The following is a 19,002-nucleotide window of genomic DNA, read 5'->3' on the forward strand; positions in this document are numbered from 1 at the left end:
TTTTAGGAAGTTAAAAGGATTTCACAGAAAAGGCTCTTACTATAAAGTGAAACTTAACACTGAAGTGAATGACGTCATATAAAGATACAAACACAGATAACAAACAGACAGTTACAGCCTAACACATTTTTTCTGGTGAATATATTGAATTTGCAAAACAGACCCTCAGCATGAGATTTTTAGATATAACTGCTTTGCAGAAATGTACTCTTTCTTATATGACCATTTGTAGAGTTCATAGGATCCCATGTACAGTTTATAGAAGTGAGTTTCCTAATTATTATTTTTTTTATAGAGCCTGTTCTGTCTAAACTAGTGATGGCCATCCTACTGAATATGGGGGTCTTCCAGTTTAGCTCTGACACCAAGATTCACTCTGACATCAAGATTCAACAGAGAGATGGTCAAAGATTGCTGATGTTTCACAGCCCTGGTTGGGAGCAGAGTCCATGCTGTTACAGATATTCAGAGACTGGGGACAAACTGGAAACTACTAGAGATCTTTGCCATTATAGTCCTTTGCAAGTCAACATTCCCACATATATCCTTTTTGGTAAAACTGATGAGGCTTGCAAAGCTATGAAATGTCCTCAACATTACAAGAAAAAGTCCAGGTAAATGGATAGTACGTAAAGTAAGGAAATGGATACTAAAGTATAGAACAGTGAAAGTGTGAAAAATAAAACAAAAATATAAAAAATATACTGGTCTGAGTCCTGGTTTGAGTTGACGGCTTTACAATAAATACCAAAGGGCTGCATATGGTCCATGGGCTATAGATCATGCATCAGGGGTTTAGGCTTAATAAATGGCAATAAACATCAACATTCTAGACATTAGCTGCTTGTAAACTTTATGGAATAGTAATCTTGGAGGGACAATCCAACTTTCCCCAAAGCAATCCCTTGCCAGGGCACTGTAGACATACTAATAATTTAAATTCCCAAAGCTCACAAGCTGACAAGTAGTTGCAATAGAGAAATGAGAGTATGAATGTTGTATGTAGGTAATGGGTGGCTTACTAGCAAGGAGCTTGAATGGTACATTAGTTTAGGATAATTATTAATCGCTATAACCTTATGAAGCTCCCTCGAATTCTAGGATGTGGTACCACTTCCAATACTGAATGATGGTGGCCTCTTAAACCAGACGGACCAGACAAAAGTTTTTTCAGGTTCCCTTTACAGCAAAGTCTGATTTATCAATCACACTAGAGCTATGAACACATACATTATTTGCAGGGATTGGGAATATTTATCTGCCTGAAATTCAGTTTTTTAAATGTACCCCGTTATATATCGGCAAAACATTTCACCTAACCCAGCCAAGCTAATATTGAATCTGCTTAAATTTTGTTCCCACTGGTTCCTCCTATCCTACTTATTAATATGCTAAAGAAAACCTTTCTAGTTTTGTATCTGATTTAGGATGACTGACATCATTCTGAGTCTCTGCACCGCAGGCAATCATGTCTAATGGGAGCCCATGGGAAGACACTGTACATACCTACCTGGAAACTGAAAGCTGTAATAATGTTCACATCTTTTACTCCATCAATAAAAGACCTAAAATCTAAAGTGATGGGCCAGGGACAGTTCTGTTAGGGGGGCTAGATGATGTTAGAAGTCCAATATTCAAAGTAAGAAACTCCAATACAGGGGTAAGGCCTGTACAAATGTGCAAGTCAGTAAATAAGGATGTTTTAAAGTGCAGTTTTTTTAGATGATAAAGAGTCAATGCCATTGAGGGAAGTGGAGTCTATAAAGTCTGTTATGTTAAATGTTTCATAATGATTATTCACATGAATGGTAAGTGGCATGGTAATGGCAAGTGAAAAAAGAGCAGAATACACACCTGAACATTGTCTTCCTAGGCCTATATGGACTCATATGTAAAACACTCAAGCTATGATGTTAATAATTATAAGCATGTACTAAGCCAAAAAACATATATCAATGATGCTTCATCACCTGCTGACCTGACTGTTGCATTGTACGACCCACTTACTAATTTCTTTTGTTTTTTTTACCATAGGACCAACAAACTAAATGTTTACCAATATAACAAGTAAAGCCAAAACAAATAGGAGGTTAAAGTTAATGGCAGCCATTTTGTAAAAAAATTAAGGGATCCCTTGTTTGAACAAGCTTAGCCATACAGGTTATGGTATGGCGGGACTGGAGGATCAAAGAGCCCTGTTACTGATTCAGTGCAAAGAACAATAAAGTCGATTCAAGCAAGAGGCATTCACATGTCTCATTCCACCACAAATCCCAAAATAGAGTTCAAATAAAATTTGTTCTTATTTCAGGAGAGTGGATATAGCTTTACAAATCATTCCTTTCCTCAATTAGCCAGATGCGCACATAGATCTGCTGGTACTTGGTGAAAATATGACATTATTTTATAGAGACATTTATTCCAAACTTGTGACAGCCTAAAATCTTAGTATGTATCTGTGCAAATATCAGGTATTTGCAATTTTTAAAACTGTTTTTTCTTTTAGTGAGAAGCTGTGATGGCAGAGGCACAAGCAAGTTTCACGTCATTGGAGTTACGGGCCGTCATGAAGTTTTTGTTTCTCCAGGGAAAGTCAGCAAAGGACATTCACACTGAGATGTCACAAACACTGGGGGAGAAGTGTCAATGTCCTTTGCTGACTTTTACTAGAGAAACAAAAACTTCATGGCGGCCCGTAACTCCAACGATGTGAAACTTGTGCCTCTGCCATCACAGCTTCTCACTAAAAGAAAAAACCGTTTGAAAAAAATTGCAAAGACCTGATATTTGCACAGTTACATACTAAGATATTAGGCTTTCATATGCCCCCACACTCATTTTTCTATTTATTCTGGAAGGGGACAAAGCCAGGAACTTCTCAGCACCCCCTCGTAAAACCAGAATAGGTGCTAAATAAAAAAATGTTGTTTTATTCATTGACAGTTCCCAATATTAGAAAAGGGGCGAAAGTGAAAAAAAAATCATGAAAAAATTTAACCAAAATTGAGCTTAATATTTCAAATTTTTTACAAAGCTCCCAAGCGTAGTAATGCTAGAGGATCCTGTAGGAACACTTCCCTTGTAGTTGTTTGAAGTAGTGTTTATTTTTTTAAGACTTTTCATTAAGGTATAGTTGTAAAAAGTGATTAAAAAGCCACTGCCAACCTAATAATAGAGTCTTAGGATATATGGCAGTGAATCCAACTTTCACCAAGCATTTTCTAGTGGAAAATCAACAACTGCTGCTGAAAACAGCTTTGGACCTGGAAAATTCCCTAGCTTAGAATGTTTGGTGAATATCAGATTGTTTTATAAACAGACTCCTTAATATTGCCCCCAAAATTGTCCAAAAAGATATCCCCCAAAAAGAGGGAAGTATCGGGGGGGCCTATAGAAAAATGACAAAAATTAAATGTTTTTAGAAAACCATGCAAATTTTCTGTATATTAAAGTTAAAATATAGTCAAGGAAACCAAGGAAATGTACCATCAGGTATGCATCGTATGCAAATGTAAATACTTAATCTGCTTGTTTTGGAAAAGTATTTTTCATCCTTAACTTTATTTACAAAAAAAAAAAACAGGCACGCTTTTTTATTTTTTCCACCTGTGATTTGTTTATAGGATTTAGAGGCCTTGATATTAAGCTAAGTTTATATAATAAATTAATAGCAAAAGTTAATAGCAAAAGTTTCTAAAAAGTTGCTTCACTTTTAAAAAACAGTTTTCATGGTGAAAGTGATATAGCAAAGATCTCCTGACCTGACCACTCAGTATATATGTAGCTGTATATATGGCTAGGTTAAATAATAAGCATTAATATATAATATACAGTACTGAAAAATCATATATTTGGTTGCTATGAGTTACTGCCTTATGTATGCTGCCCTCTGCCTGGGAAAAGAATTTAGCAAACACAGGTGAAATACACTAGAATAACAAAGGCAGGGAAGTATTGTATGCTGCAGGAAGTTTGTGGTGGTGGGGGGAAGAGTAGGGGAACTTTGTGGTTTTTGAACGGCTAGATTAGGTGGTTTCTATGTGTTTTACTGTTTGTTATCTTCCAGTAAGAAGGTAATCGTCTGGTTACAAGAGGTCAGCTGTCAGGACTCTGCTTGGTCATGAGAACCCCTGATATAATGAAAATAAATTTAATAATTAAGAATTTAATAGGAGCTTATTATAGATAGTAAGGTTTGCTACTGTTTAGGATTATCCTTTATGTTTCAATGTAACTTTATGTTCCCCATCATTCCCACAAAAAGAAAACAAAATAAAAAGTTCCCTAGTGGTTGAACGTGATGGTCTTTTTTCACCCTGACCTACTACGTAACTATGTAACTATATATGTAAAATAGCCCACCCACCAGAGTCAAGGGTGAGCTCAGCTTGGTGTCCTTAAACTAAATATATCTTTTTTTTATTGCTTTAGAATGGGCACATTGCCATATATTAAGCTTTGTTTTCCAACACAAGAAAATAAAAAGACAAAAGACAATACTCCATTCTTAGCAGAATGTGTTCTCACAAATGTGTTGAATTGCAGTTCATTGTAAAAAAAAATTGATGTATTTTGTTTGTGGTGCTCTACAATTTTTCATTCAAGTCAATTGAAATGAAATCTTCAAAGCAAATTTGACTTTGTCTAAAAGTTTTCTAAGGTACAGAGGTGTTGCAGGAGAAATGGAGAATCAAATGCCCAGGTTGTCCATCACTTCTTGACTTTCACTTTCAAGTGAGAGTAAAGATCTTCTGTAAAAAAAAAAAAAACTGCTTTCCTGGCATGAGAGCTAGAATGTAATTGAAAATTGGTAGCATAGAAAATGTAAACTGTCACTTACGTGTCCCCATCCTCATCTGCTTGGGTAGCTGCGATGATGTCAGCATGAAGATCTAATTCTGAATTAAAATGGACTGCTGGCACTAGTCTCATGGGTCGTGGGGTCATAATGGCAGGAGTGGAGTACAACGTGGTGGGTACATATGCAGCTGAACTTTCTGTAAGAAGACAAGAAAAAAGTTAGGCTCATTTTCTTCTTCTGGCACTGAATGTTTTCCACCCGTAAATAATTTTTTCTCACTGTAGAATGATGGAATTGTTTGGAAATGGTCTTATAACATCCAACTGATTGGTGACCAGCAACAATGGCTTCTCTAAGACCATTGCTGATGTGTTTCCTCATTGGTATTGTGTTACCACACACCTGAATGATCCAGACCAGTGAAACGTTTGCATTTTCAGAGGTAATCACACTTGCTGATAATAGGTTAATTAGTAGTGTTGGTGTTCGAATTCGGGTTGTCCTTTTATTCGACATGAAAATGACTGTTCACATTTGGGTAGACCTGAACCGAAAAAAACTAAATTCGACAGTAAAAATTAAGAAAAAAATGCAAAAAAATGTTTAAAAAATCAAATTTAATGTTAAATTAATTTATAGAATGTGTTTACATAACTAATTTTTATTGTTTACAGGTTATCCTACAATGACATGATATCTCTTAAGCTACGTACACACGTCAGATTTTTATCGCCCGATAATCGGCATCGGCCAATTATCGGGTGAAAATCTGCCGTGTGTACAGTCGGTGTCGTCCATCGTCCGGACGACCAACCTGCCGGATCCACGGACGATGGACGACAGCCGATCGTAATGAAAGGGAAGGGGAGAGCGCGCAGCAGGGTGCCGCTCCGTCGCTCTCCCCCTCCCCTCTCCATAGAGCATGAACGGTGCTGTATGTACAGCACCGTTCATGCATCGTGCACTCCCTTCCAAAAATTGGAAGTGTGTACGCAGCTTTACTCTTTAACACACTTTCCAGCACAGTAATGTTCTGATACATTTGTTACATTTTTCTTTTATCCACTGCAAGAAAAATGTAACAAATGTGTCATATTACTGTGTGTGTTACATACTTGCCAGCCAGGCATCTTCTCAATGATTGCAGCAGAGTCTGCAATCATTGAGAAGAGTGTGCGATCCCCCGGGGACTACAGGTTAATTAACCTGTAGTGCCCCAAAGATCGTAGTGGAACTGCAGAGTTCATCTGCAGTTCAGTTCCCACAGTCACATGACCCTGGGAACTTTGCGGGTCACAGCTGTGACTGCAGGCGATCCCCGGGCACTGGAGGTTGAATGGGGACAAGAATTTCTATCCAAGAACACATACTACTAGCAACAGCAATCAGGATCGCTGTTGCAGTCCTGTAGTATGTGTTCCTGGATAGGGAGTCCTGTGTTCTTAGATAGAGAAACTCTATCCAAGAACACATACAACTAGTAAAGGGCTGCAAAAGCAATTTGATTGCTCTTGCAGCCCTCGATAGTCCCTAAAAATAACCTGAATTCTCCCAACATTGACTTCAATGGTGTTCGAATTCGGCATTTGATCACCAGAACAATATCTTACTATTCGATCGAATAGCTGTCAAATCGAATGGTGAGATTTTCGACCAACACTAATAATTAGCAGAAACCAGCTGCGATCTAATTCTTGTGGAAGTGGTAAAGAGGTACCTAACTTTTTACACACTACCTCTGAATTCTGACTTAGTAATTGTTAAATTAATGACAACATGTTATATGCCATGTATTGTTGTTCACTTGAGCTTGCATTTTCACCTACTAAGGGCCAGATGTTTTATGTCCTGATACATAAAAGCATAGAATTGAAAGAGGGTGCCCTTTATTTTTTGCGTATACCAAGAATTGGCAGCCTGAATTTATACTTTTCCATCATCATAATATAGTCATTTTAAAAGTACAGTCATTCTTTAAAAATAAAACACACAGATTCTCCAGAACAAAAAAATTCAACTCTTTCCACTGACACAGATCAAAGCTTGTCAAAGAATTATAAGCTTCAGCTCTTTAAAGCGCAACTAACCTCAAGGCAAATTCTAAAAACAATTAGATTTATATAGAAGTTTAAATGATGTATAGAACCAACATGATGGACTTTTTGTTTTATGAGTAAAATGTACTTGTACACTGCATTTTCCCTCATCTTTGAACTCACATTCCCAACATCCTTGCATAACAGTGCAAGCCATGTGTCTACATGAGAATAATAGGTGGTAAAAAACTGGTAAATACTAGGTGGTAAATATTAAACCTTATAAATAATAACCTTTATTATTATATATTTGGTAAATAATAGGTGATAAATAAAAAACCTACATCTGTTAAGAGGAAATAAAAAGAGGAGGTCCTGGGTGTGTACGTAGGTACATAGTTACAAGCAGGAACAGATACACAATTGTTTTTTGAATTTGTAAAGTTTAGTTGCAAAGGTATTATGTATATTGTACACTAATCATCATAACTGCTTTAAGAATTTGCCTTCGATTTTGGATGTAGTTGGGCTTTGACCTAGGAGAGCTCAGCTGTTTTTGAATCTTAAGCTTTTACCTATCTAATATAGGATTAGAAATATGTTAGTACATTGGCTATTAGCTTCGGAAACACTCAGTATTGTTAGTTTATAAAACTAGGGTACCAGCGCAAAGATCAGCACCTTGCCTGAAGCCCCTCCTAACCCTCCCCATATCCCTTAACCCAACTCTCTAAATCTAACCTATTCTGGGATACTCTGTACTGACTACATACAATATCCTATTGCCAGAAACTCCTGTTTCCGGTACCAGGTGTAAACATTCTAACATGTAGCAGCACTGTAGCAGACACCATACTTGACCACCAGTATAGAGGAAAATTCATTGTAATTATCTGCGTTTGCTATAGTGAACATAGAATTCCCCTCAAAAATACACAATTCACCAGGAAGCATCCTGAATCCAGTAAAAACAACCTTTTGTTCAGTACATATTGAAGCCAAAAGTTAGCTTTAAATATAGAAGGGAAGGATTGAAACCTATGTTGAGTATTGTTCTCTGTGTCTTCACTGGGGAGAATCAGCCCAGAAAATAATACGAAATAGAGGTATATAGTTATACACTATGTATAGCTATACACTATAATTCTAAATTCACAGTTAGAGTGCCCACGTCTTGGAATGTAAGCTTTATTGGGCAGAGTCCTCTTCTCCAGTCTCATTGCTTGTACTTGCCTAGAATGCAGGCTTGTCATCTGCAATCCATATCTATTGTGCAGCACTGAGTAATATGATTGCACTTTATAAATAAAGGATAAAATCACAAGTCATTATTATGATACGAGTTCACATGAATTGAGTAAAGAGATGAAAGTAACTATAGTAGTTCTGTGCAGTGATAAACAAAGGCCACCTCACTACCTAAATGTATCCTTTGTGTATTTTAGAAGGTTAATGACCAGCAAGGCTAAATGCTTCACAAAACAGCTGATTATATAGTTTGAACTCCTGCTTAACTTGTGTGTAAAGGTATTTTTGAACAACTGACATAATTCGAGCTAGTTGATTTCATAGTCTGGTTCTATTGGGGTCAGTGTACCTACAGTGTATCGAAATGTTGACTGAAATTCCTACAGAATGTCTGATAGCAGGTCCAGGTTTTCCCCAATAGTACTGGACAGTTGTCTATTTCAGATAGAAGAAACGTTGCCAGCTATAAATCCACCTTAACGACATTTATTTTTTAAGATATAATGGAAAGTCCCAACTATTTTTTAATATTTATCATAATGTGATAAGATGCCTTTGCTGCAGCACGTTTGCAAAGTAGACATCATTCTCTTTGGCCACAATGCAAAGGTGTTCCTGTCATCAGGTAAGCACCTTGGTTTACGTGGCGGCATATCACAGACAGTATGAGGCACTCTGCCATCTAGATAAAAATTTGTTTTGATTTAGGTTTTGCAAAATAGACTTGCACCGTGGGCAGCAGCACCAGTGTGGTACTGAATTGGCCAAAAAAATCACATCATATTGGATGAACTGGAAGACCCAAGCCATACCCAATGCAACGACTAAAATCTGATGTTCCATTAGGATCAGTTTACTACAATGCCCTACTGGTTCACACTGGATGAAAAAAAGGTAGATGCTGCATTTATTCTCAGGGCAACCTTTTGCAACTTACTCCAATGCACATTAAGGAAATAATAAAGTATTTCCCTGCTTTAAATTAAACACACATATTAATGCACATCAACATATTTATTGTATGTATTCATTGTATCAATGTGTAATGCAGCGATTATGAGCCAATGAACATGGTAAGTACTTGTTAGAATTCATATTAGCATTTTTAAGACTTTGATGGGTGAACTGTTATGGTTAATGAGTAATCAACTTGTTTTCCAAGAGAATGATCTGTTCACCTTAAATTGCTGGCCTACTAGGAGAATAAATTTGTAGCACAGCCTGTATTCTGCCGCATGAGATCTTGTTGTTTGCAGGTGGTTGGATTAGTAGAAGACCTGGCCATCCACAGTAACAGCCAAGTCTGACAGATGTAGGCATTAAGTGCCAAACTTTATTGTTCCTAAAGGTTAAAAAACTGATGAAAAGACAAAATTCTCAAACAAATACAGATATTGCTTAATACATTCTCATCATCTTTTCCATTAAATTCAATATCCTAATGGTAATCTGTCTGTTTGGAAGATAGTGGCACTATCTGCACATGCATTTTTCAGATGAATTCCCTATTGACAATACACTACCATTGACAATATACTTCATGATTTTTAGGTCTGAGGTCATTTGAACCCTTTCTATGATGCTACATTGTCTTTACACCATTGCTGTGTTTTTTTTAGCTACATTTTTAATTATTTAATGGCCAGTTTTGTGTGGCATCATGATTCAGACATTTCCCTTTGAGTGTTAAGGGGGCCAAATACCTATACCTAAATATAAATACCTACTATGTCTTCTATGGGTTTCCTCTAATTTGTTTCCTATAACCAAACACATACTGATAGATTTAAACTATAATCTGATTTATTGAGAACTGTAATGAAATGTTAATGTATCTTTTTCCAGAAATCAAACTCCAAGATAGGATAAATTACCAAAGGTCAGTTTGACACCAAAGTAATATTTCAGCTACCCTAATCTCCAGTTTATGGGACTTTTACTCAATACAAGCTTTTATACAAGGCAAGACATGGCTGATCATTTTAGATATAAGCAGATATAAGGAAAATTCACAAACAAAACTAGTTACTAAACAACTAGTTTATCTAAAGTGGTATAATCTGTTTATAACCACAAAAAGCTGTGTTAAGTGTAAAAACAGAAACCTTGGTGTGTAGTAAATTTGCTGAGGCTATGTGTATCCCCATTGTGTTATGGGAAGCTTGTGAAAATCATGCCAGCTCTGGAAACTACCTGAATTTTCTAGGCTCCCCATCTTTTCCCGTACTTTAATTATGCATAGGACAGCTGTAAACATCACGAAGACAATGCCTAAACATGCAATCTGGTCTCCCAAAAGGACACTGCGTGGTAAAAGGGCAAAAGTCACAAATTTTATATTACTTATAACTAGGAGAACAATCAGTTATACTGAAATATAAACTTAGGAGACATGCAGAATGAGCCAACACAACCTGATAACAAAAAGGAAAAATCCATGGTTGAATTTTTTTTAAATTTTAATGCTTGTCTTAGCTGAAATCTCATTTTGGTACCACAGGTGCAGGGGAGAGAAGCAATGCTAGAAGTTTTTATGGGGAAGGGGTAAGAATTACAATTTAATGCAAGAATAATCAACAGTTAGGAATCCGTTGGATCCACAGACATGAGGTCTGGTGAATCTACTGAAATTCTCCATATATCATATAGTTTGAACCAGACCTCCTTATATAAATTTGTTTAATAGGCCACGGTTGAAACCACTGTTGGCTGTTTTTATTGTCCACTTGGGGAGAATTTTCTCTCATGTCCTATCCTGGAGCCTGTCATTGGAAGAAGTAACAAGCGAGAGGCTCTATATGCAGGAGTCTACACAATGTTCTTATTATAGCATTGTATGGAGCCTGTCATTGGAAGAAGTAACAAGCGAGAGGCTCTATATGCAGGAGTCTACACAATGTTCTTATTATAGCATTGTTGGAATTGACTGCATGGACCACCAGCAAGGTACAAGTTGTTCACTGGGTGGGGAACCATCGTAAAGTTTTGCCCATGTTGCTATGTATTCCATAACTGGCCCTGGCAAGTAGCTATCTGCATGCACTAAAACTTATTTGTCATATTCTGGCTTTTATTCTTTAAGCACAGACTTTTCCCTAGTTTTTATGAATCACTCCTCCCACTGTTGATGAACTGGTTGAAGGTAACAATGTCTGCAGTAAGGCATCTTGATTTTTTTTATTTTTACTGGATGATCCTGATGTGTGCAACACACCCACTATCATGTCTATACCAGTTGCATTAACTGTATTACCGGATTGAGGTGTGGCCAAGAAGATTATTCAAGGAGACAAGATGTCAGATTCACTGTAGCATTATGACAGATGGTCGTTTTTTAGATCTGTATAAACTGACACCAACTCCTTATAAAAGTTAATTTTGATGGACTTAATGTAGGCTTGCCCTTGGCTTTTTTTTATTACTTATTTAGCTGGTGAAAATGTGACTTGGAACCTATAATAATAGTAGGAAATAGATTATAGGTCTATGTATTAACCTTAGCTGCATTATCCACTGACATAATAAATCTGTGTTAGTGACAAATATTCCCCTAAAGTTAAAGGTCATTTTGTCACAGTTGGATTTCCCAAAAAATATAGAGTTTGGCTATGTTCAGACTGGAGGTGAAGTTGCAGTGTGATTCCCGCTTCCTTAAGTCATTAAATCACTGCCCCAGGGGAAGCGCTACATATATAGAGAATAGGGGCAGTAATGGACTCATTGCTGCCCACTATCAAATCTGCAAATTGGTTCACTGCACTGCGGGTAGCCGCTCAAGAGTGCTTGTTTCTGCCATGAGTCTGAACCTGCTCTTTGGCACAGTGACAGCATCAAGTTTGTGAAAGGAACCCTGCAATATTGTTAGGGATGTGCTGACACTGGATGCCCTGGTTATGGCAAAGGAACCCAGCACATCATAGCTACAAAATGGCAAATACCTGTTTTAGATACCAAATTTAAACCCAGTCTAACAAATATAACTTGAAAGGTTTTTATATTTATATATATTTATTATAATTTATATTGCTGTCAGTGTTCCTACTAGAAAAATGTACTCTCTCCATTGGTCCTACTGATTATTGCCATCGCATATAAAGTAATGTGAATGTTTTCAGACCATGTGAACAAGGTAAATCTGTAATGGAGAAACTTGTTATTGTGACAAAAGTGAGACAGATATACCCTTGCTATAGATGCAGATAACTACTTGACTTGTTTTTCTTGTTCATTCTGATTTTAAGACAGGAAACAAAGTACACTCTTACAAGTTAGAAATAGACAGTATGAAGACCTGAGGGCCCCTTCATCTCTTTTTTTTAGCATAATATTTTCTTTAAAGAGAAAATACACAGTATGCCTTGTTTAATGAACACAATAAAATAAACAGCTTACTATAAAAGAAAAATGTGTCTTTACCTACTAAAGTTTTGTCTTTGCATTAAATTGGTAATTACATCTGTACATTGGATCAGCTAATGATTTACATTCCGGGCTCTTTTCAACTTTCTTGTGTTTTGCTGATCCACTTTTTCACTGGAAGTCTACCAGACAGGGTCTGTCTTACTAAAAAGGCTCTCTGTGTTCACAAACCACATTAAGTACCTGCATTGTTACAGCTACCCATGTGATCTGTGTCTAGGTTTAAAAGCACTTGATAGAGCACAGAAGCAGCAAAAAATACTTCTGTATTTAAAATGATGGATGTTAAAAATGCTGACAAATGCTATTCTTAATTTCTGTGTAGTACAAACACCAGGCACCTGGCAGCAGTAACAGACACTAACCACTTGTTTTATTCAGGCATTTGGAAATGTGTGTTCTGGCATTTGCAAGCATTTATTTTCTTCAATTCTTTAGTATTGTAAATTCCTAACAATGCAATGGTATCAATTCAGCTCCATGGAAGGGGAAAAGGAAGTAAACTATCATGATGCCACTTGATAAGTGTTTCCAGGAAAAATTAAAAATGGTAAAATCTGCCATAAGGCATACATTTAATATGCAAATATTTTTGCAAGAAGTTCTGCTTTGACCTGTTTTTAATTCACTTTAAAAATGAACTTGCAATGCACATGAAAGGCTTCTGAGCACATAATTCCCATTATAATTCCCCTTTCCTGTTGAGAAATCTGCGTTTGAGTGCTTGCCAGAAAATCTTAGTTTGATAGAAATCATGTTGGTGAGCTTCTCAGAAGTTTGGAGCAATAGACATTACAATCCATAACAGGAAGTGACATCAACAACTTACAAAATTATTGGAAATTCTTTGCCAACATCTGATGATGACATAAGTGGCCTTGGGTCTGGAGGGAGTTTAGCAGCATAGGAGTATTACAGAAGAGCTTCAGTCAACAGTTCATTAGACATTCCACTAACCCATACCCTTTAAGAGAAACTATGGGTTTTTTTTTTCTTGGGCTACAGAAAGTCTTGTGACTCTTTCTAGAAGCTCTTTTATCTTCTATTTATTTACAGGCTAAATCCAGCCATTTAGGATTTGGATAGTATGTAGCAAAGGTAAAAGTTCTTTGGGGTTTTATTTCTCCCCTTGACTACAATGGGGATATATTTCCTCACTTCCTCCTCTCTCACTGGCACTAGGACAAATAGGGGTAGCAGTTGTCATTAGTACAGGAATATGCCAACAGCATTGTTGTAGGTTGCAACCATATCCTAGTGCATCCAAAACAATATTACAGTTTTGGCTACAGTTGGGGTTTCAGAATTGGCTGGATATGAAGAAACAAAATAATGAGGAAAATTTATGTTGGTGCAATTTATCAGCCCACTGCTTCCTTTTAGTGTTGTCATCATATACTGGTAAAATGCATTCTGTAGTAATAGACACATAACACTGTGTAGAGAAGTTATATGAAGAAGAATGCTGCTACCACTCTACATTTCAGATGAACTATAGTTAGCAAGCTTAACTAAAACTACAACCTACATGTTTCAGCATTGTTCCACCTTCATCAGGGCTTCCTACATCATCAGTGCTTAAAGCTTTTCTGGGGAGAATCCAGATAGATAATTTATATCCCAAACTGCAGATGTAAAACCTGCTTTGCTCAACAGACTAACATTCTTGGATAGCTGTGAAATATGAAACCACTGTAGCTTTGGGAGAGATGGAAGACTAGGCTCTTAAGAGTCACACAAAGATACAGGAATGCTAGGTAATTCATCCTACATGTGTTAACCCAGTGGTCCACAACCTTTTGCACATCACAGACCACTAAATGCACAGACTACGAGCCGTGCATGCGCGGGGAGCTGTGTGTCACTCAAAGGGGAAGAAACTTCCCCCCAGGATGACGTAATGATCCCAGAACCCACCCACTCTCCCATCACAGGTCTAAACCAGAGACACAACCTGCCCACCACCCTGAGCCTGCGAGGTCTGCGGCTCTGGCTGGTGCGCCCTACCAAGCGGGGTCCTCCTCCTGGTCCCACTGCTGGGTGCACAGGCCAGAGCCACAGTTGACCTATCAGAGAGCCCACTAATGGTCCACGGACTGGGGGTTGGGGACCTTTGTGTTAACCCATAATTGGTTTTGATGGAATTTTATAGCTGAAGTGACAGATATAAAATGCAATTCTAGTATCAATAATTATTCAATAAGTGTATTTATTTAAATTCATGTAGTTTAGGTACCTGGATTTGACCTAGAGACAGCCCCTTGCAGTCCCTATATAGCAGAGCTGTAGTGTAATTAGTGGAGGCAATGCAAAGAACCAAATAGTTTATGTGCAAGCAAGAAATGTGGCTGGGGCAGAGTCAGTTATCACTGTGAAACACAGTATAGTAGATCACTATTCTGCTTCTCCTTTTACTTTCCAGTCTCAGGCTAGGGAAGGTCCAGGACAAAGTTGGTTTAGGTGGGTTGAAAGATGCTGAACATCAGACTAAGGACAGAAAAAAAATTAAAAACTCCAATAAAATTCCTAATAGACACATACAGCAGGTACACTATAGATTAAGAAAAAGCTATAAAAAAAAGTAATGCAAATATTGGGATGTGATGTAAGCATAAAATATGTATATTGTTTCCAAATGACTGGCAAAGTGTAGCTGTTCCCAATCATATTCCATTTGTCTTTTATCTTGCACAGCAACAATATTAGTTAAGATTAGGAAGGTCCAAACAAGCCTTAAAGAGGAACTAAACTGAAAACTGCCTAAAACAAAAAAAATGATGATGTAGAATGTAAAAAAAACTTTCAAATCCCACTGCGCATGCGTTTTTTCACGAAAAGGCTCGTTCTGCGCATGCTCAAGATGCTCGGGCATGCACAGAAGGAGCACCCAAGAGCCTCCCTGGACACATGATTTAGGGGACAATTAGGGGACGGTGCTGCACCCTTTTTCTTTTTGAAAAAAGGGTGTTGCACTTAATAAAAAACAACAGAATTTTTTGAAATTTCTGAGTTTAGGTACGCTTTAAAGACTGTCATATACCGAGTAAAGAATATTGCTTTGATAGAAATATTTTTCAGCAGATATGAAAACAAGTGCGAACGACCCCTCAGGCTTAGAAGAGAGATGTTTCTTGCATGTGTCATGCTCACACACAGTCAGTAGCAGGTATATGAGATTAGAAGGGAGCTGAGGCTAATATATTACATGCAGACCTTAAGAGATGATGAGATGAAAATTATAGGCAGCCACAGCATAGCTCATCCTGAAAATGTTACATGCCTTACCCAATACAGTATTGCAACAAGAGAAGTCTAAACAGTGACACTCAACACAGTGGCCTTGATTATCCAAACTGTATTTGCATTTAAGCTATGCCTAATAGAGCTCATATCATGCTAAAATGCCATATGACAATACTATTTGAAAAGCCCTTTTAGCATGTTTTAGGTGTACATTTAGATGCCCTAAACATTGCTGCTGGTTGATGAATCAGGGCAATCGGCTCAGCACAGCAGCCTAGCAAAAAATAAATCAGAGATAGCTGTCTAAATATTTCATTCAGCAATCTATTTTCTTTAAACATTCTCTGACTGATTTCATTATGGAATGAAATGTGAACTAGCCTTTGTCAGAATTAACAGTGAATATAGAAAATAATTACTAGCCTAAAACTATTTGCATTTTCCTGCTTTTCAGCTTGAAATAAAGGCGAAATTTTCCAGCTGTGTTTGCTTAAATAAAAGGTATAACATCAGTGTCTAAAAATCCCAAATCCATAAAATGCATAACTCATTTTATACTGTACCTGTTTGTTTTAATGCTACAGTAAGCTTATTGCAATGAGTTTCTGTACATTTTATCATTCTGACATTTTATCATTCCAATTTATACTTTTCTCTTAAACAGACCCCTATCAGGTTCTTCAATAAAGTATTCAGTAACATTGCAATTTATCAGATCACTTGACTTAGGTGAGATCACTGAAAGATGATTTCTTTTTGGATAATACTTTCACATTGCCTTTGTTTAGTAATAGGCTCAAGAGTTCCACAAGTACCAGCTAAGTGGCTCCTCTATGTATGCATACATATGAGTTTATTAGATAATATAATGCAGTAATGCAGTTTACATGGATCAGATCATTTAAAGTAGAATGCAAACCATATTCTTTTCTTGTTATTAAATAAAGGGCTAGGTTATGTATTTGTTTTTGTTGAAGACTAAGGAAAAATCCATCCAATGAGATTCGGTAAGAAAAAACAACCTACAAAAAGTTACAGGTTACATGGCTGTATATGCCACATGTTCAGTCTACTTTTAGAAGGTTCGGGTGCATGTCTCAGGAAGCAGTTATTTTGGTGGGGCAGCTCTAAAATCAGCTGCAGGCTCCACCACGGTCCTAATCTCTTTTAGTCAAATGAATAGGAGCAGATGGAACCATTTGCATGCAACCTCAGCAGCTCATGATGCACTTTACATGAGTAACATGTTGCTTGGATGCTGCATTTGTGGTCTTAAAATCTGCAGACGCTCTCAAATCTTGTTGCTCTTGATGTGAGTTCAGTGCGCCTGGGAGCTGTCAGCTGTACATTTTGACACTGTGCATGTGATTTCCAAAAAGCTTTCCAAGGCTGGATAGAATATACTTTCATCAGTGAAGCTGCGTGATCCAGCATACCTGGAATGGATTTTGTCAAAGTCATTTGCAATATGCTAGTAAATGTTTTGAATCCTGGATCAGATCCATTCCAGGTTTCCTTAATTAACCAGTTTCACTGATGAAGTGTATCCTCTCCAGCCTTGGATAGCTTTAATAAATCGGGCCCCTTGTGTCTGAAATTAGCCCAACGAATGCGACCTGAGGATGGCTTTAAGGGATAGGTAGATCACTCCTGCAGCTAATTTGGCTGCCAGTAAATTATGAAACTCTCAAATATGTTGACTTGATAATGTGAAAAAATAAATCATTTTGTAGATACAGTAATATTATTACATAGTGTTTTTTAGCACCAACATACGGCTGTACAAAGACCATAGTCTTGTCACTTACTGTCCCTCAGATGGGCTCACAATCTAATGTCTCTATCATAGTCATATGTCCTTAATACAGTTTAGGGTCAATTTTCAGGGAGAATATGGAAGGAAACCCACACAAACACGGGGAGAACATGCAAACTCCATGCAGATAGTGCCTTGGCCGAGATTTGAATCTTGGACCTAGTACGGCAAAGGCCAGAGTGCTAACCACTGAGCCACCATGCTGCCCTTGCAGAGTAGGGGACAAATGGGCTAGAACCCCTAAAAGATATTTTTGTGTTGTTTTTTTTCCTTCTTTCCTGTCTGTCAATATCTGAGGTAAATGAGGGGAAAATCTCTGTGGATAACAGTAAAAATCTGACAAGTGTTTGAATTCTTCTTCTCTTTACTTATAACAGAAAAAAAGAAAGTTTTTCCCAATTCCACTCAATTTGTTTATCTACGTCACCTTTCTCTCCTTCTACCCTCTCTCATTCTCTTCTCCCTCCACCTTCCTCCTTTCTATCTTTTCCCACTGTTTCTCTTCCAATTGTTCATTTTCTCTCCCTCCATCCCTGCTTCTTTATTATATTGTTCTACTTTACCATTTATTTGTCCTCTTTTTGTCTTGTCTCCCCTCATTCTCATTCCCTCTATCTGCTCCTCAGTATCATTTATAGTTGCATCAGTACCATCACCAAGCATGGCTGTCCTAACAATAGTCCTCCTTTTATTTTATTGTGTCGAGTGAGTGTTATTTATGTAACAATCAGGCAAATATTGCAAATGTAGTGTCAATTTTACATCAATATTGCTTACACTGTAATATTTGACAACAGTGTTTGGTATTTAAATGGGTTGGAAACCAGCAGAGCTGTAGTACAGAATACCTATAATAAAAGAGCTTTAATAAAATGGAGTTACAGTAGATTATTGGTTCAGTACAGTAGTGCCAAGTCAGAGCTGTACCTTGGATGTTCTGAGCAATAAATTTCTTTTTTTTACGTCTGCCATCATCAGAGCCCAGATGTATAACAAATAACAAATATATTTGGCATTAAAGGAAGATTTGATATAATGCAGCTTTCCAAACTCAGCATTGCACTTTGCTGTAAGCATTCCAAGCTTCTACTAAGAAGTTTGCATAATGTCAGAGTGCTGCGCTGACATCGCTGAAGGGCAAGTAAAATGCTATGTGGTTTTGCAGTGTACGATCAATGTCCTAATACAAGTTATTTTTATCATTCAAATTAGATTTGAACATAATTGGAATGTCAGTCAAAATAGAATTTTTGCCTCAACAAACCGCAGGAAAGGATTACAATCTCTTTAAAGTGTTTAGTCTCCACTGGGGATGTACCCTACTCACTCCTTATAAGTGACCACACAGGAAGTGAGCAGGAGTCTTTGCAATGGGGACACAGCAATACAAAATGTAATGGACACATGGACTAGGAACAAGGAAGCTGTCATTCCTAATC

The 19,002-nt window shown here is 37.3% G+C and overlaps 1 protein-coding gene across 2 annotated transcripts in view; it reads right to left on the minus strand.

Annotated features, from left to right (window-relative positions):
• BCL3 (BCL3 transcription coactivator) overlaps nt 1–19,002 on the minus strand; it is a 39,401-nt gene that overhangs the window by 18,966 nt on the left and 1,433 nt on the right. For both annotated transcript variants that reach the window (XM_072425802.1, XM_072425801.1), the window contains one exon: nt 4,841–4,997. In XM_072425802.1, coding sequence (XP_072281903.1) covers nt 4,841–4,997 — 157 coding nt within the window. The remainder of the gene's footprint in view (nt 1–4,840; nt 4,998–19,002) is intronic.

Source organism: Pyxicephalus adspersus, chromosome 11 (assembly GCF_032062135.1).
Source record: "Pyxicephalus adspersus chromosome 11, UCB_Pads_2.0, whole genome shotgun sequence".
Lineage (NCBI taxonomy): Eukaryota > Metazoa > Chordata > Amphibia > Anura > Pyxicephalidae > Pyxicephalus > Pyxicephalus adspersus.